This window comes from Nannospalax galili, unplaced genomic scaffold (assembly GCF_000622305.1).
Source record: "Nannospalax galili isolate Female #2095 unplaced genomic scaffold, S.galili_v1.0 scaffold125, whole genome shotgun sequence".
NCBI lineage: Eukaryota > Metazoa > Chordata > Mammalia > Rodentia > Spalacidae > Nannospalax > Nannospalax galili.
The window spans coordinates 2,434,824-2,454,669 of record NW_008354705.1 but is presented as its reverse complement, the minus strand read 5'-3'; the positions used below and the strand labels follow the sequence as shown (position 1 = coordinate 2,454,669).

Sequence of the window (19,846 nt, the reverse complement as noted above, 5' to 3'; positions counted from 1 at the left end):
TCAAGTCCATCTGGTGGGGTCTCCTCAGCCTCCTTGATCAAGAGGACAGGTGACCCACGACAATTACAGGACATTTTGAGAGATGTTTATAGTCCCCTGGAACTAGTTGACCTAGGAGGGCAAGGAGCAAAACTGTCCTTTATATCACTCTTACCAAATTAGTATAGGCCTCAAAGTATGTCTTTTAAACATCCATGAAGGTTAGTTCCACCAGTCTGGTACTTTTAATTGCTGTGTGCCAGTCAGCTTTCAATTACTGTAACGAAATACCTGTACCAAAATACTCGTTAAAAGGAAGTTTGCTTGAGGTCACAATTTTGGGAGTTTTAGGCCATCACAGGTTAGCCCCATTGCTTTGGGGCCTGTGGTGAGGTAGCACATGATTGGGAACACTTGGTGGAACAAAACTATTTGCCTCATGCTTGGATCAAAAACAATGAAGAGGTTGGGGTCCCAGTATTCCCTTAAGAACCCAGTCCCCAGTGAGAGGAAGACTTCTTACTGGTTTCCATCTCTGAAACTTACTTCCATCTCTCAGTAGTGGGGCTGGGACTAAGCCTTTAATATGGACCTCTAAGATCTTCTGCAAACTAAACTGCACCATGGGACAAATGCCAACCTGACAGGAGCTAGGAGGAGATAGAGGAGGTCATACAAGTGTCCAAGGGAGCAAGAACTTGAAAACTTCTGGATTTCAGTTCCAGGCTCCAGAACTGAAAGGCAGCCCACAGTGGGCTAACACCCACTGTACCACTACGGTTACAGTACTGTTCTACCTTGCCTGTGTCATGGTCAAGCATTCCTTGCAAAAATAAAGCTGTTTATTCCCAGCAGGACATTTCCAAACTCTTTGATAGTGCTTTGCCCTTGCTGACAGCAAGTTTCATTTTCTGTCTACTCTTACAATTCATTGCAATTCTCCTGTGCTTTAATTCACTCAGGAGTCGGTAACCTTTCTGAGCAGGAGCCATCTCTGAATGACCTCAGTGCTTTACATGTTGAAACAGGTTGCCTACGTGATGCCCTGTAAGAAGTAAATGAATAGGCAATGCCTTTTCTTTAGTGTCTGGGTCAAGAATTAATTATCTGAGTCATTGTTCATTTGTAAAATGAGAACAGTGGTTGCTAATTCATAGACTCATTCCCAAGGTTAAACAAGACAAAGAACCAGGCTCTACCATCCCATCTCATCTAATAACATTACTATCCCTTGACCTCCCTGCTCTAGTTGCACATGACTTCTGTAGGTTCCAGGTACTCATTTCGTTCCTCCTGCCCCAGTGCCTTTGCACATGTTTTTTTTTTTCCCCCATTGGAATATCACCTCTCCCAGAATACCTAGCTAACCTCTTCTCCTCATTGAGATCTCAACTTCAGCATCGCTGCCCCAATAAATGTTTTCTGTGAATTCCACTGAACTCTCCAGGAACCAGCTTCCTCTTATGTATAATACTCAACATAGAGGCTCCTTTACATCTCTGAATATGATAGTTTGCCTAATGCCCATCTTCTCTACAGGCTTCTTGAGACAGGGACGGCAGAGAAGGTACCTGCTTTCAACAACTGTTTTATTCCTCTCACCCAGCAGATGCTCAGTAAACATTTGTTGGGAAAATAGATGGTTAAACATATCTGTGTATATGCAAACAGCCTATCAGAATTTTCAGGTAAGTCTAAAGTAACCAAAATGATCACCTCTACCAAGTTTGTGCTTACTCTGTCCCAGGAGCTGAGCCTAGTTCTTTGTCTTGTTTAATCATGGGAACGAGTCTATGAATTAGCAACCACTGTTCTCATTTTACAAATGAACAAACAATGACTCAGATAATTAATTCTGCTGGAGGTCACAAGAGTTATTAAACAGCATAACTTTAATTTAAAACTACACACTTGAAAACTCATATTAAAAACCATCCCAGAATGACAAAAGAAAGCCAACCATATTATTTCTAATCTTTTTGAATATACATGAAAGACTGACTAAATTATTTCATACCCTTAAAGCCATGCTGATCATTAAACTGGATTTCTCATTGGCAGAACTGTTTCCCCACAGACTGAGCTTTCTTTACCACAGTAACCCCATTATCTGGCATATAGGATGTTTCTAATATAATTTGTTGAATGGATTTATTTTTATATGTAATATCTTTGTATACATGAGTATTGTATTTACATCATCTCCACCCATCCCCTTCCTCTTACTCCTCCATGCCCCCACAGCCCCCCGCAATTTATCTTCTTCTTTATTGTTATATATACATACATACACTTACAAATATACAAACATATATGAAATTTCCTGGGTCTATTTAACATTGCTCTTGTGCACATGTGTTTAGGACTGAACACTTGGGATTAGATAACCTATCAGAGAGTTTGTACCTGGTGAGAACTGAGTCTCCCTCCCTCAGCATCCACTGATTGCCTGTAGCTCTTCATCTAGAATGGAAGCTATGAAATTTCCTCCATCCACATTGGCATGTCAACCAGTGTTTTTATGTAGGTCGTGTTTAGGCAACCATATTATGGTTGCAGCTTCTCTACCATGTCTAGAATACATGATCTAGCACTAGGTGTCCTGGTCTTCTGGCTCTTAGGATCTTTCTACCCCCTCTTCTTCAATGTTCCCTGAACCCTAAGTGTAGGGGTTGTCTTGTTGAATGAGTTTAAATTTGAAGCAAGCTTCCTGACATCCCAAGAAAAGACATATAGGCAGAGCCAGCTTTCTTCTTCAGAGAAATCAATTAAAGAAATAGGAAAGGGACTAGGAGACCAGATTAAAACACACACAAAAACTACAACAACAAAAACATGTAAAGCACCTACTGCAAGCTAGAGTCATTTAGATGTGTTTTAAGTACTTTCATCCTGGATGTTATCTTCCATACATCACTATACCTGCAGTAACACTCTGACACCCTCCCATCATTCCTGCTTTGCAGATGAGGACGCTGACACTCAGAACAGCTTGAGCTCAGGACGTAAGCTATAGCTTAATCTGCAGTTCCACAGACCACAGTGTGGCTAACATCAGTATACTTATGTGCTAAACATGGCTCCAGGGAGTGCCAAAAAATGCTTCCAGGTGAAGGCTAGGACTTCCTGGAAAGTTTCTAGAATGACTGTGTGACTTGTTCACACACCTGCTCTCCTGGATGACTTGGAAGAGAGTGCGTTAGGAACCACGGATCCCATCACCTCCAGCTCTGTTGTCAATTACTTTTGCATGTGACTGTCTCATAGCTCTAAATCGGAAAATCCTAGAGGGGAAAATAAAAACGAGGGGAAATGCCTTGCTGAAACAGACGTATCATCAGGCTTTTGGTTTCTTCTGAATCAATCAACCCTTTTAATTTATCACTCCATGGTGCTAAACAGAAAGAGTAACAAATAGTGCTTTCCACAGGAATGACTAAGAATAATGAATGGCGAGAGAAAACTGAAACAAAACTTGAATCCCTTTATGATGCTGACTGCAAAGTTTATGAAATGCAGAGCAACAGGGAACTCAACCTCACACTGACTAACTGCTTCAGTCCAGCGCTGTGCCACATTCTCTACCACGCAGGAACAAATGAATCTTCCTGAGCACTGGAAGTATTTCAGTGAAGTGGCACCATCTTCCGCACAGCATCTGTCCAATAATTAAATTAGTTAACTCTTGAGATGGCATTTCTGTGTATACTACCTCTTCTGTCCACCACAAGAATCATATGCAGTAGATAAAGAAAGCACAATTATTTTTGTATGTGCATGTTCATGTAGATGCATGTGTGCATGTGTGTGGAGGCCAGACATCAACCCATGGGTGCTGTTCCTGAGGTACTATCTACCTTGCTATTTGAGACAGGGTCTGTCACTGGCCTGGAGCCCACTAAGTAGGCAAGGCAGGCTGGCCAGCAAGGCCCAGGGATCTGCCCAGCTCTGGGATTCTAAGCACATGCATGCCACTGCTTCAGGCTTTCTTAACATGGGTTCTGGACATTGAATCCAGGTCCTCATGCTTGCAAGGCAAGCACTTTACTGAATGAACTATCTCTCCCGAGTCCCCATGCAGGGACAGTTGTTATCACTGCTTTACAAACAGGATGGTGGCAGGATTGTGGCTTCCTTCCCTAGGGCTCACAGCCACTAGAGGCAGAGCTGTGACTGGAACAAGGCCTATTTAATTCCTGTTTTCTGCATTATCCTTTGCTGCCTCTTAACAGAACACTCCACAGAGGACAGTTCAGTGGTGACTCCTTTACCATAGCAACTATCAAGGACTAACCTAAGAAAGAACCATAAGCAATCTATAAGAGTGCCTGATGATGATTACTGGGGTCCTCAAGCCTACTAGAAGTCTGCGGTCAGTTCTCAGAAACTAAACTGGAGGAGCCAAAGTTAATACTGGGAAAGTAATCAAGAGCCATGTGCAGCAGCAGCATGTAGCCAATGTCTAAGAAGTCTACCTTCTTTTCCTTCTCTTATCAATATATTTTCCATGCTCATAGCTAGCTTTTAATGAACTGCAATAGTTTTTGTTTTAATACTTTATCATTTTAATTTTAGTGTATGAGTTATTGCCTGCATATGTGTAAGTCCACCCGTGTCGTGCAGCACCCATGGAGGTCACAAGGTGTTGGATTCCCCTGGAACTGAAGTTATAGACACTTGTTAGCGACCATGTGGGTGCTAGGAATTGAACCTGGGTCCTTTGCAAGAGCAGGCAATGCTCTTAACTGCTAAGCCATCTCTCAAGCCCTTGCTTTTTTTAAAAAAAAAAATGCAAACTTCTTGACTCCTTAGCTTTGTCCTGAGAAACAAAGGTATTGGAAGGGGTCAGATCTGGGCTCCTGACTCTTTATTTGTTCAAAATGCCACCTCCAGGGAGTACCCAGGTGACATGGGCAAGTATTTAGCATTGATTTTGACATCTTGCATTGCAATTTAAGGTGATCTCTGCCCTCCCTTTTTTTTGAGATGGTTACCTAGACTATGCTGGGATTACAAGTATGTGACACCATGATAGCATAGTGAATTCCCTTTAATGTTGCAAAGTCAATAGGTTTGTACATAAGGTATACCCTGTTTTTTTCTCTACATAACAGGAAAGCAGGGAAAGGAGTAAGTCAAAATCTGTTTCCCATAAAATATCACAGCTTAGAGAGTTTAGCTGGGGAAAGAGGTACTTGGTGCTTTTTGATTGGTTCATTTATTTTGCCAATGGCAGAGCTGGAGAGGTGACTTGGTGGTTAAGAGTGAGAAACTGTTCTAGTAGAGGACTAGAGTTGAGGGTCCCAATACGCACATCAACTGACTCACAACTTCCTGTACCTCCAGCTCCAGGGTGTCTAATGCCTTCTTCTGGCCTCTGAGGGCACTGTACTCACATACACCTACCCACACACATACATATAGTTAAAAATAAATCTTTTATTTATTTATTTTTTGAGACAAGGTTTTACTGTGTAGCTCTGGCAGGACTAGAACTGGCTATGTAGACTAGGCTGACCTCCAGCTGACAGAGCTCCACTTGCCTCTGCCTCCCAAGTGCTGGAATTAAAGGTGTGCACCACCACGCCTGACCAATAAATTTTTTAAGCCAGTTGAGTTATTATCATTTTACAAAGAGAAAACTAAAATAGCCAAACCTAATGGTAAGATGTCCAGTAGCTCAGTCACACCAGTTTCATATGGTGATCTTTAAACTGATCTTCAGGTGAACTAAAGAACACAGATGTGCTCACTCTTGCTTTCAAAAGTGAGGGAGTGATGAGCCTTTCAGTTTGATTTAGTGGCCTGAGGTGCCCCAAGTCTCTTTGAACTGAATTGCTCTTAAACCACATGTATGCCTTATGCATTTAGAGTAATGGAGGCACTGCTCCAAAGTGGGGAAGGAACATAAGTCTGTAAGATTAATCTTCAGCTGAAAGAACAAATCTGGTGGAAGAAAAGGAGGAAGTGAGATGGGAAGACTGCACCTCTACGCACAAAGGACTCTGGACACTCTGCAGCAGATCTCCAGCATGCTTGTAGGACAGCCAGGCTGTGGGCAGCAGACCTCAGGCATGGATAGAAGTCATAGAGCCACGGAGGCAATGTTCTGGGGAGAAATGCTTTATTGGGACATGCCCTGAATTAGACAATTTTGTATTTCTCTGGGGTCTGTAGGTGTCTATAGGTGACCCATGTGAGAAAGTCTGTTTTCTTAGAAAGTCTCTGAACCTCAGATACTGAAAAAGTCCCAGAAGGAAACCATTTGGCTGCTCCCAGGGAATTGTGAGAGATAAACCTAATGTCAACTGCTTGGACGTGTCATTTCCTCTGGCAGTTATCCTAGGCCTGCAAAGGAAGCATGTGCCGGGGGTTACCATCACTCAGTCATGTAACAGGCATTGGTTAAGCATGTACCGAGTGTCAAGACATATACTGTGTGCTGAACACAGCACAGTGAATTATCTGGATGTGCCCCAGGGACTCGCATTTCCTGGGGGAGAAAAGTGTAAGACATCACTTTTATAGGAACAGGCCTTATAAGGGAAACCTACGAGGGGCATGAGAGGGCAGGCAGCTATCCCTCTACTGGGAAGCCCCAGTCCACGCTCCCGTCCCTCCTTCCTCTGTTCCCCTTCTCACCGTGCTTCCCCTCCCCCACCCTGCTGCCTGTCTCCGGATCCCACGTGCCGTCCTACATACGCTGGGGCCGAGCGGGCCAACGGCAGCACGCCGCCCGATGGTCTCCCCCATCTCCTGGCCCTGCCAGCCCATCCCGCTTCTGCCATGGGGAATGAGTCCAGCTACCCATCCCAGATGTGTGCCCACTTCGACCAAGATGAGATTAAAAGGCTGGGCAAGAGATTCAAGAAGTTGGACTTAGACAAATCGGGCGCCCTGAGCGTGGACGAGTTCATGTCGGTGGCCCGGCCGCAGCAGAACCCGCTGGTGAGGCGAGTGATCGATGTCTTCGACAGGGACGGCAACGGAGAAGTGGACTTCACCGAGTTCATCGTGGGCACCTCGCAGTTCAGTGTCAAGGGCGACGAGGAGGAGAAACTGAGATTCGCCTTCAGCATCTACGACATAGACAAGGATGGCTACATCTCTAATGGAGAGCTCTTCCAGGTGCTGAAGATGATGGTGGGCAACAACCTCAAGGACTGGCAGCTACAGCAGCTGGTGGACAAAACTATTCTGGTCCTGGATCGGGACGGTGATGGAAGAATATCCTTTGAAGAGTTCAGTGATGTGGTCAGAGGCCTGGATGTCCACAAGAAGTTGGTAGTGGTTGTGTAAGATTTTTTTCCCCTCTCTAAGAGCACCACGCAGCAAATTTGGCTTTGTTCCTTCAAGATGTGGTCAAAGACCTCCGCTCCTGTCTCTCTGCCTAACTCAGAAGAGTTTCTCTTTGCAAAGCTACATTTCCTCACATGGGCTGCTTCATCCATGCAGTTATTAACTGAACTCTCAATGGCTGAAGACAAAGGGGCAGAGTGGGAAAAAAGATCAAGAAATGGTTTCCACGTCTTTTTCCTTGTTTGATTTAGAGACCGTGTTCAAGAAAAAGTTTAAAGGTTCAAAACTAAGAAAATGTACGTCTTTGCCTTTCTCATGGCAGCATGTATATGGGAGGAGACTGCCATTTGCATGGGGTGGTAGGAACTGTTTTCATTTACTTGTGACGTTCAGTATTTTTAACAGATTGTTATCTTCCTGTTGTAGCAACTGGCACAAATATATTGATATTTGCTTAGAATCTTTTCATCACTCTGTCAGCACCAACACTCCCAGGATGCATCCAGAAATCCCTGAGTGTGTTTGAAGGCGTAGAAGTCCATCCAGGGGATTTGTCCCATTGCTTCAGCCCACTAGAAAGGAGCCTCAGGGTTCCTATAAGAATAGCTAAATCAGGACCAAGTGCCCACCCCACCAATCTCAGTGTCAACAGATTTTTAGCCCTGGCTACCCACTCCAATAGTAGATTCAGAAAAGAGGTGTTGCCATCACATAGGGCAGTGACCTACCCAGAAAGGACCCTTACTTCCAATACTCAGCCCCAACCCAGTTGAGGGGAATGGGACACAGTCTTCCTATAGGGAAGAATCAGTAGATTCAGGCTGCAGTGGCCCCTCCCAGGATGCTGATGTGTTGCTGCTTCTGGTGCTCAGAGATGCACAAATCGGTGAACATGACCAATGCTAACAGCAATGGCTAAGCTTGGTTTTAAAAGGTAGATACAATCCCTTATCAGAGAAGCTGCCTCATCACAGGATGCTTTTCTCCTAATGTAACGTTCAAGTCAGAGTTCCTCATGCCCTAAGAGATTTGTATCCCAGGTGTGCTGGAGCTTGGATCTAGACAAAATCTATGGTATAGCTAGAGGTGGTGGTACACACTTTTAATCCCAGCACTTGAGAGGTAAAGAAGGCAAATCTCTGTGAAATGGAGGCCAGCCATTCTACACAGAGGGTCCTAGGTCAGCTGGTGCCAGAGGGAGACCCTGCCTCAAACAACAACAAAAAGATCTAATATTATACACTTCTTTCCTCAACTCACTTAGGTCTTGTTGATAAACTGAGATCAGCAGTGGTAAGTAGTACATTAAAGAAAAAAAAAACAAGCTGTGTTTTGTTCAGGAGAGTCAGTTTACCAGTGAGTACACTACTGCTTGCCCCCTTAAGACACTCTCTGAGATCACTTAGCCTACTTGTAGTCAGGTCTTAGAGTACAAGGTCTTAGAGGGCAAGCTCAGCACTCACCCCAGCATCTGCTGCCACTTCACATCCATCCTCTCTTACAAGGGTTGCTCCCCATATAAGGTGCCAGACTCAAAATACCAGAAAAATGACATAAACTCTTCCCATACTTAATCAAGGGATATCATTGGAGCAATTTTTCTCAATACCCATTTCTAGATTTGTTGTTTTATTTTAAAGAAGCTGGCAATTCGTCTTAGGGGAGAAAGAATAGAAAAAGAAAAAGTTCACAAACCAAATCACTGGCAGGGCACCCATCTACTAAGAAACACTGTCACACATATTATAGATTACTTAAAAGCCACAAAGAATAGGAATCCCTGTCCTTGTAATTTCTAGTCCATCCTAAAAACATGTATTTTCAATGAACAAACAATCCCTATCCCAGTGGAGTTGTAACTTACTGCACAGTAGTTAACATAGTTCAAAGACTCAAATGTGTCTAGCTGTGGATTCAATTACAACAGTTTTGTCACAGGCACTTACTAGCTAGGTGAAGAGGAGCAACGTAGCACCTTTGTGTCTTTCTATCCAAGGGTATTCTGAAGATTCAAATGACTAAGTATGCTGAGCACAGAGAATACAATGCTCGTTCTACTCAGTTCCTTCCCTTACTCTACCTCCTCTTCTGTAAGATCAGTATGGAAAAGAGTCATGAGTTCTGCTGGTTTTTGCACCCTCATTTCTTAACACCTTGAACTCCCATCCTAAAATAACTGGCAAAAGGGGAACAATAGGGTCAAATGTCAAAGCTCTTTGCTCCCTCATGTCATGTGCAGAGGACACATTAGACTCCTCAACTTGAGCTGTAAAGAACATTCAAAAAAAAACCTTTGATTCTATGGAGGCCAATCTACTTGACTTTGTGAGGAAAGTGAACATATACCAAGAAAATCCACTATGGATAGACCTTAAAGATCTTGAAATGCACACTTTAAAATATGGAAATTGAGGGCTGGAGAGATGGCACTGCAGTTAAAAACTTTTGCTGGTCTCCCAGAAGACCTGGATTCAGTTCACAGCACCCACATCACAGCTAACAGCCATCTGTAGTTTCCAGAGATCTGGTGCCCTCTTCTGGCCTCCACAGGCATTGAATGCACGTGATGCACTTACATACATGCAAGCAAAACTATCAAATACATAAAATATATGTGTATTTTTAAAATATGGAACATTTGAAATTATGTTCAGGAGTTTGAAGCAGAATACATGTTTAAATTTAGCAAAGAAAAATATTTCCACTGCTCATGTAGCTTGGATTAAGTTAATTGTTCAATCTACGTAAAAAAAAAAAAAAAAAAAAAAAAAAAAAAAAAAAAAAAAAAAAAAAAAAAAAAAAAAAAAAAAAGGTTTGTGGCCGTGACTTGAACTGAGCACTTGGTTTTAGAAGAGGAAAAATCTGACTAAATATTTGGGGAAATGTATAACATTTACATACAAGTTAGAATGCTTTTTTTTTGTTTCCATTAACTGCCAATTTCCAACAAATGTAGTTCTATACACCTCCTAGGAGTGATAACAATTGACATATACCGAGCACTTGTCTCATAAGTCTTGATGTAACTTTTGTTACATCATTTGATCAACACATTGAGTATCATCAGCTCAGCTTTACAGATGATGTCACAGAGAGACAAAGAATCTTTTCCAAGAACATGCAGCTGGTAAGAAAATTCATACCAGGCATTCTGACCACAAAGACTGAGCTTCATTTCTGCTATATTGAATTTTATGGTTCCTATATTTATTTCCTCAAATTATTCCTAATAGTCTTATTAATATAATCAGATCAATCTCAATTTTCAAAAAGACAAAACTGAGTCCCAAAGAACTAATTACTTGTCAAGGAGCGGGTAACCCTATCCTCTTTGGTTTATGCATTTCTCCAGAGCTATCTACCTTGTATGTTGAGACAGGGGCTCTCATTGAGACCAGGGCTCACTGATTAGGTTAGGCAGCTGGTTGGTGAGCTCCAAGGATCCTCTGTCTCCATGTTCCCTGCATTGGGATTAAAATTGTGTACCACCATGTCTGACTTCCTTCATGGGTTCTAAGAATTAAACTCAGGTCCTTACACTTGTGCAGCAAAGATTTTACTGGCAGCTATTATCCCAGTATTGCAAGACAGTTTTAAACCATCTTCCACTTTTATCACATCTTGAGAAACAAGTGACTGTATTTAGATTAAACTGATAACAGCAACCAATATGCTCTGAGGCTGTAGACATTACTAACAGTATGTTGTTATGAATCTGTGTTAATGGATTGTGTCTGCTCTCTACCATATGTTGCAATCTCCCAGTCACTAGACGCTCTTTTTGAAACAGAGATAATAGCCTCAGCACAGTTGGTTTCTAGTCTACATCAGTCCTGCTTTAGAAGTGTCATCAAGGTACAGGAGTGTAGTGGCAAGTCTGAGAATTAGATTTTTGTTGTTGTTGTTTTGATGCTGTTGTGGGTGTTTTGTTGTGATGGGGCACTAGGGATTTGACCCAAGATCTTGTTGTGCTAGGCCAACATTCTACCAGTAGGCTACATCCCCAGCATCTGGAATTCTTTTCTGTTATATTACCTACACTAGTGGCTAGTGATTGCAACTTATAAACTATGTATCACAACACCTTTGAATGAATTAGCTGACTCATAATGAGAAATTATTATACTATGTTAACAATAAAGCTGTGTAGATCAGAGGTCATGGTCTGTCAAAAAAAAGTGTTTTATGCTGAAAGAATATGGTAATCTCAAAGTTAATTGCCAATAGCTCCTCAGCTGAGAGTGGAGCTCTTCACTCATCCATGATGGGATGTTGATGGGTTCAATCTTGTGCAGGTAACCACAGTTGCCATGTTGTGTCCAGAAAAATAGCCTTTCACAGCACCCCTCCCCATCCCCTGTCCCTTACATTCTTTCTACCCCCTTTTCTGCCATGTTTCCTGACTTGGAGAGGCTGATATAGGTGTCCCATTAAGGTTGAACACTGAAAAGTCATTCTCATCACTTTGATTAGTTATGACTCTGCATTAGCCATCGCCCACTACAAGTAGAAGCTTCTCTGACAAAGGTGGACAGCCGCACCTATGGTCATATACCTATGATTTATACCTATGGGTATAAATACAAATATTAAGAAGATAATTTGACATGTCCATTTAGCAAAATAACAGGAGTAGATTCTCTCCTGGAGCATCTGGCCTCCCCAGCCATAGGCTTTTGACCATATTTAAACCACCAATCATTTTCCCTCTTGTTCAAAAAGTCTCAGGTCCAATTAGGAAACAGTTAGTTACTCCTCTAACAGTCATGCCACTATTGCACCAGCAGTAACAACTTGCTGACAGGTTGGTATTATATGATTTCAGGGTCCAGCACTGGGTGACACTGTTGATCACTTTTCTCCCCCAGTGGTCTGCACTATGAAAGCTGGCCAGCAGGGAGTAAGGTTCCAGCTGAGCTCCAGCTTGACTTCTCTACACCATGCAAGCATAGTGTATTGTGTCAGTACAATAGGGTCTTATGATCTAGTTCTGGTGAGTAACCAAGAGCAATATCAAGAGGTATTCACTTGAGAGGAAGCACAGATATCACCCAGTCCTGTACCCATAGCCTGGCTCCCCCACATATTAGAATGTTGGATTTGGGCAATGTAATTTTTCTCTAGGAGCCTCTGTGTTCTCAAATGTGAAATGAGGATAATTAATACCTAAAGGATTGTCATCAGATCATATGGTGTCTGATATACCTAATTAAAGAACAAATATTACTATTAGCCTATTAGTATGTAAGTATAAATAACATAAACAAAGAAACATATAAACTGAATACAGCTTACCAGTTGTTGTGATAATAAGAGGAAAATGAGACTAATTACTGAAAACAGGGAAAAGCTGTAGGTTTAAGGGCAAGGTGGCTTTGTATGAATTACATTTTTCTTACATGTCTCAACAACATCTTATAAAAAAAAAGTAGTGCCCATCTATTGAGTCTTACTGAATGTTTGATGGAGTTAGTTTTGAAACCCAACATTAATTCTCCCTGACTGTTCTTTATCCATAGTAATAATGCTTTAAGTACTAAATAATTATCAATGACAATGATACCACCACTCAGGCATCTTAGTATATCATATAAGTACCTGCATAGTGTGTTTCCTGAGCTTACAATATCTACCTCAATGCAAAGCACCTTGCCTGAAGTCAGCAAACAATAAAGTTCCTTTTCCATCTCTGTGACTGCCTCATTTGGCTTAGCATAACTTTTTATACATCTCTAGAATATTTAAGCATTGAATTATTGGGCTCCACATTCCCCATCAGATCTAAAGTCCAAGATTATTAAACACATGATTATTTTCTCCTTAAATCTGTTCATTCTCTACTAATGAAAGAGGTTCTTTGCTTCATAACTCTTCAATGGTTTCACATATTCAACTGTTGCAGTCCTCCATCTTTATTTCTGTGTCTCTAAGAAATGATAGTGTGGCCCAGACTCGGGGCCATGACCACTGCAGGAATCATTCATACAGTGAAATCTACATGTGAGCAGCACTCTAGGGCTGTGCTAAGCAGAAATCCTCAGTTCCCCTGGATGTGTCCTTCGTAATATGGTGCAATGTGTTCACTGAACACTTAAGGAAGAAGTCTCCAGCTAAAAAGGACACCGGTTCAAAACAAACAAACAAACAAACAAACAAACAAAACCAAGAGCAAATGAACATTGGGATCATTGCACTCACAGCCTTTCGTGTCTTGTCACAGACTTTGCAAATGGGCATCAGGCATTTCTCTGGACTCTTTGTGCTGCTGTGCATTGGATTTGGTCTGTCCATCCTGACAACACTTGGTGAACACATAGTGCACAGACTGCTGCTACCACGAATCAAAAACAAATCCAAGCTGCAATACTGGTTGCACACCAGTCAGGTGAGTACTGCAGGACTCATGCTCCAGTGTCCTTATGCTTAAGATGCCCAGTGATGGAAGGACCCAAGGAAGTATATCAACCTGACAAATGGCAAAGTCCCAAAGGGGGTGGTAGAGCGCTCAGTAGATGGAGCTCCCTCTAGCCCATTAAGTCACCTCCCCCTTAAATTAAGGTATCACAGTGTCCCTTTCCTGTAACACTCTACTCATGCATCTCATAGGAGAAGCAGTACAACTGTTTTGAACTCAGTTTTACTTGTTAGTGATAATCTGGAGAGAGAGTGTGAAAAGTTTGTCCCCCACAGATACTTTTCTTCCCAAAACTGAAGGCTATTAGATGAGTTCTGTTTTTCTCTGGTCAAGAGTTCTGAGAACCACTAGTGCCAAAGCCAAGCCTCACAGAACCACACTTCTCTCCTTTAAGACAGACAACACATGATTTACAGAGACAACTCGCAATTGTTGGTAGACCAGTGCCCATTCATTTTGGGACACTTCTTTCACATCTGTCCTTGTGGGAAACTAGTGTGGAGATCCAAAATGTAATCAGAAGGTGTGTCAGGACGAGGGACTCTAGCTAAAGGTTGTTTCATCCAAACTTGTGAGGTGGATGAGCCACCCCTGCCCCCGCCGCCAGCCTTCAGTATGGCAACCCTTCTGCCTCTTGGTACTTCATGGCTTAGCTTCCCTAAAAACATTTTACTGCCTTTGCATCCATCCATTCTCTTACTTTCACATTCTGTTAACATGTGCTGTTTTTTCTAGATAGATATTGATTTGCTCACAGTTGAACCTTGTTCTTCATACTTTCTGGGAGTCTCCTTGACCTCCACAGACAAGTGATCTTCTCTATTGTATCCTAATATGATTATTTTAATTCTCAGGGGGCCTGCTTTGTTTCTTCTTTTGGTTGCTAGGAAACTCATGCAAGTTTTTGACTCACTTTTCACAGCTCTACATGAGTAGCACATCTTTATACCATGCACCATTTCACCATCCAAAGCCTTTCTAAGCTTCCATATTATTATTTTTCTGTAGAAATAATAGCCTATAATTTAGAATCCTTGTTATCTCAAGATGTGGGGCTGAGTGACCTATTTTCATGCATGCCTGAAATTTTGGTTCAAGAGGCCAAGGTTTGTACTCAGTAGACACTCCATTAAGTCTCAAGCAGTATTTTGTCCCAATTTGTGTGTTTCTGAAGATCAATAGCTGTGAATATGTTCTTTCTGTCAGAGGTTACACAGAGCATTGAACACATCATTTGTAGAGGAAAAGCAGCAGCCATTCAAGACAAAACGTGGGGAAAAGAGGTAAGAGGCCCAAACCAGCCATCTTTGTGCTTGCTAAAATAAAAGTTTAGAGATGTGACTGATACTCTTTGTTCAAAATGGAAGATATCTTTAAATAAGTATTTGGACCAAATCAGGACAAGGTGCTGATAAGCAAAACCAATGTAAATACACAAATTTCAGATAAGATGAAGTAAAATAAATCACACACACACACACACAGAAATGCAACACAGGCAAAGTACTGATTTATTTAAAAATGCAGGTATAGCAATTGGAGACATGGCTCAGCATCCAGGTTCAACCCACATGGCAACTAGCAACAGTCTGTAACATCAGTTCCATGGGAATCTGATGCCATCTTCTGACTTCCATGGGCACTGCACAACGTGGGTGCATTTACATATATGCAGGCAATACATTCATGCACATAAAATAAAAATAATAAAATACTTTAAGAAATAATAATAAAATGCAATTATGGATTCCAGAGCCTGGCATCCAGATCCAGTACTGTCTCCAACATTTACAATGTGTGTTGTATTGAGAGAGTTACTTAATCTCTCTGTGCCTCAGTTTTCTCATCTATGAAATAAGCAAAAACAGTACCCACTTCTTAGGGGAAAGTTGTAAGCTGTAAATAAGTGAAAAGCCCTGAAAATAAAGCAATGTCTAATAAATACTTCCAATTGTTCTCTATTAAATGCATGGAACATTTAATTCTTGGGTGCTGTGGACAACTGTTTTCATGTAGAACTGTCCTTTAGGCATGTTTCCATTTCCCACCTCTCCAGCACTCTAAGAATATTTGATATATCCAGCAGGGATGTCCTACCAAATCTACTTTCTGGCACTCTTAGAACTCTCTAGAAAAGGTCCTCACTAAGAGGAAAGAAGCATTAACTATTCCAGTAACACTGAAAAATTCAAAGCTCCATGCCCCCACCACAGCCAGCTGGTAGATGGCTGCATCCTCATGGTGACGGAAACCATCAGAAGCATTCAGGTCTTCGGCTTGTTGACCTCCGCTGCCAGCTGCCTATGGCTGCCCTCCTTTTTTTTATAGGCCTGGAGGCCTCAGCTATGGGCATTGGCTCTGGGAATCTCTGCCATCTATGGCATTTCCTCAGCTCAAAGCTTTTGAAATTTGACACTAACACCTCTCATTCGTAACAGAAGAAAAGGGGGTGAACAACACAATTCTTTTCTAGCTTGTTCTTCCAGTCCCTTCTCTAGGCTGCATCTAGCTTGTCAGAATCATTTCCAATCTCTTGAGGCTCCTTCCCAGTGTGGCGCCCTCTGTCATGGTGCAAGTCTTAGTGACAAGCTACAGCCTGATCAGGTCACAGCTGTTCTATCTTACCTTACAGAGATTTTTCTATAATTATTTTAATGTTTTTAAAATCAGATGTAGCAGCAAACATACTATCTAATTAATAATAATAATAATAATAATAATAATAATAATAATAAAGCATTTTTCCAGGAATAGAAGCACGAAGTCCACTGATCCTATCTCCAGCTGTGATATGACTTACATGGATCTCATCTGAGAACCAAATATGTCTCTTCACTCAACTTATCCACTTTTTTTGCAGAATCTCTTCTTGAACTGCTTACTCTGACAAGGACCAAAGACAGATCATGTCTCCATCACTGTGCCCCAGTTAATCTATAGTCTATCACAGGATGCCGCAGACTGAGAGGGGATACAGGGGTGAGGGGGGTGCTCTGTGACTGTAGAAACTTAGGAACCAGTGGAAATGACTCTGACAAGCTGGGTGTGGTCTGGAGAGAAGGGATTGCAGCACTAGAGATGCAAGCCATGAAAAAGAGTGATGCCATCCATGCCGTTTTCTTTTATTATAAAGGGCCTCCCTACAATCCAGCACCTGAACCTTCTAAACTTGGTATGTGTTGAGTTCCACAACTACTGTATCTTTTTTGAATGGTGCAGTGACATGGTCAGCTTCAGTCTTACATAACTGCCCCATAGAAGCCTGTCTTGCCCATTTTATTGTGAAATATTTATCATCCCACTGGTCACGTTATACTCTTAAGACAGAAGAAGGCTTGATCAAAACATAACCTAAACATTCCTAAGGTCAGAGTATAACACATTCCTTCTAATTAGACACTGTCTTACATTCAGCATCTGTCACCTTGCATGCATTCACAGGTGGCCCAGAGCCATATATCAGTTATCAGAGTATGATATCATGATGCTAGTTTGCCACAAAGCAGTTCAGCTGTTGCTTGTTACTCTGTTCCAATTCCAAGTAGATGTTCAAAGATCTGAATAACCAGACTGGCTGTCCCTACTTATCTGATCATCTCTGCTGGATATATCTGATCACTGGCTGCTGACAAGTCCAAGGGAATGGGTAGATAACTCTAAGGGTTTTCCTACAGATGATCAATCTATGGTACTAGAGCTAGGTTTGCTGGCTTAGAAATGCTACAACATGACAGCCCCTAAGCTCTCCATGTTTATTGAATGAATTCGAAAGGATTAATTAATGAATGTTGACGGAGGAGCTTGAGGACTGGCTTAGAGAAATTCTGGGCCATAGTTCTGAGGCAGATATTTAATGTACTAGAAAATGGTTATTGCAAGGGAGATTTTAATATGCATTTCTTGATTTATTCAATGTGAAGACTTTGAAGCTAGAAGAAAACCGTAAGGCCGGAAGAAAATTCTAGCCAAATCTCTGATTCTGACATCAGAAAAGCAGCTATAAGTGGGATCATTATAGAACTTTTCCCTTTAGCCCACAACCTAGGAAAAGTGAGCTCTGGTGCCCTCTGTTTCAATGGGACTTAAATAAGAGCAATATTAAAGAATGACTGGGAGGTTTGGAGTGTTTGTTTTGATGCCCTGGGCATGTTTCAGTTGTCCTGCTCTATGGGAAGTCACCCCAATACTTAACAATAGTGGGTGCTTACTACTCTATAGGTCAGCTGAGCAGTTTGCTTGGCAGATGTCAGCTGGGCTCACTCATGTCTGTGGCCAGGTTGAGGAAACGAGAAAGCAGCTACAGGCTATCTCATCTCACTGGCCTCTGCTAAGTCAACTAGGAAGCCTGTGGAATTTCTCCAGGCCTGCTACCTTCAGCAGGCCAGTGTGGACTTCCATCAGACCAGTGAGGAGTTAGGGGAAAATGAATGTGCAAGCCTTCCTAAAAACTTAGAACTTCCCACCTTTCTGTTGCCCAAAACAAATTATGAGACCAGAGTCAAGTACAGTGACTCGTGGCTATAATCCCAGAACTTTGGGAGGCTGGGGCCAGAGAAGTGCCATCAGTTCAAGGCTAATATGGGCTCCATAATGAGTTCTAGGCCAGCTTGGGCTACAGAGTGAGACCTAGTCTCAATCAAACAATGTTAGGAGGCTAGACCTCATTCATGGAGAGGCGCCATGGATAAAAGGAGAAACAAAAGAATCAGATACATTTCTCTAAGCCGGTCCTCAAGCACCTATGTCAACCATTCATTCATTAATCCTTTCAAATCCATTCAATAAACATGGAGAACTCAGCAGGCTATCATGTTGTAGTGACAGATTGCCTCTGGGCAAAACAACACAAAAGCACCCTGCTAAGTTCTTGTGTTTTGTTCTCAAGAACTCGGGTCTCCCTCCCTTGTACCTTCCTACTCCAGGGCTTCCCCTTCTTTCTCTCTCTCCCCAACAAGTAAGAGTCCAGGAATAAAGTTGATTCTGTTTTATGGTACGAAACCCACAAGGATTTAGTAGGAGTTTCCCATTGTGTTGCTCCCTAAAATCATAATATCCCTCCGCCTTCCCCTCTGCCCAGGGTAGAAACAGTGATTATGCTGTTCTTCTCATCGCATCAGACTGTCAAGGTGTGTTTCAGAAACCTTCCTGGCTTCCTCTCATCCCTATCTAGCAGTACCTTTCTTACTGTCTAGAGCCATGTCTCCACAAGGGTGTCAAGTGGTATATGTATTTTTGAGGAATTATAAATCATCCACCCAGCAGGGACCAAGGGCACTGTTTTCGTTTTGTTTTTAAGCACCAAACTTGACCTGTATTCACAACGTGCATAAACTCATCCCTATAATGACAAACACTTTGCTCAAACCTAAGTTAATTTGCCATTATTCTCCCCAAAATCAAGTACTAAGTATCAGATGGCACAGAAGAACTAACAGTGAACCATAAAGTACTATCAGTCAATAGGTTGATTAGAGTCCAACATGTGAACAAAGGTTTTCGCTCTCACTAGGGCATCGCATCGCTTCTATAAGCCAAAGAATGCCTCCAGGCAGCACTGCTCTCTGAGCTTTGCCTGTAGGATAGGAAAAAAAAAAAAGATACTGGTTAAGTGGGTAAGAGCACTTATTCTGCAATCATGAGGTCCTGAGTTTGAATCCTCAGCACCCACGTTAAAAGCCTGGCATGGCTGCAAATAAATGCCTGTAACCCCAACATTGGTGGGTAGAGAGAGACAGATCCTGAGAGAGACCTTGTCTCAAGGCAATAAGACAGAAAGCAATAGAGGAAGACATGGGCTGTCCAGATGCCTCCATATGTGCCTGTACAGTAACACACACACACAGACACACACACACACACACACACACACACACACACACACGTACCTAAAGTTCCTCACAAAACAGTGTACCATATTTCACCAGATGATAACCAATTCTAGTGTCAGAGTAACATAAGGCTTGATAAGACCTTAAATTCAAGTGAGCATTCATAGCTCCTAGTGTCCCCACGGCACTCTAGCAGGTGGTCTGCTCCTGGTTCGGTGACTTCATTTCTCTACGTATACCCAGATCTCTATAACTCACATAGCAAATGGAGAAAAGTACTTTGAGGGCTGCAAGACAGGTGGGGAATCTGAATTGTCTCTGTTTC

At 42.1% G+C, this 19,846-nt stretch overlaps 2 protein-coding genes across 2 annotated transcripts in view; both read left to right on the top strand.

Moving 5' to 3' along the window:
• Window positions 1-19,846, top strand: part of Grin3a (glutamate ionotropic receptor NMDA type subunit 3A) — a 200,270-nt gene that overhangs the window by 176,334 nt on the left and 4,090 nt on the right. Inside the window, exons 7-8 of the mRNA XM_008851922.2 lie at window positions 13,499-13,663; window positions 14,900-14,976. Of these exons, the coding sequence (XP_008850144.1) occupies window positions 13,499-13,663; window positions 14,900-14,976 (242 nt within the window). The remainder of the gene's footprint in view (window positions 1-13,498; window positions 13,664-14,899; window positions 14,977-19,846) is intronic.
• LOC103749104 (calcineurin subunit B type 2) lies at window positions 6,766-7,278 on the top strand. Its single transcript, XM_008851921.1, has one exon. It carries the CDS (start codon window positions 6,766-6,768, stop codon window positions 7,276-7,278), a length of 513 nt encoding a protein of 170 aa, XP_008850143.1.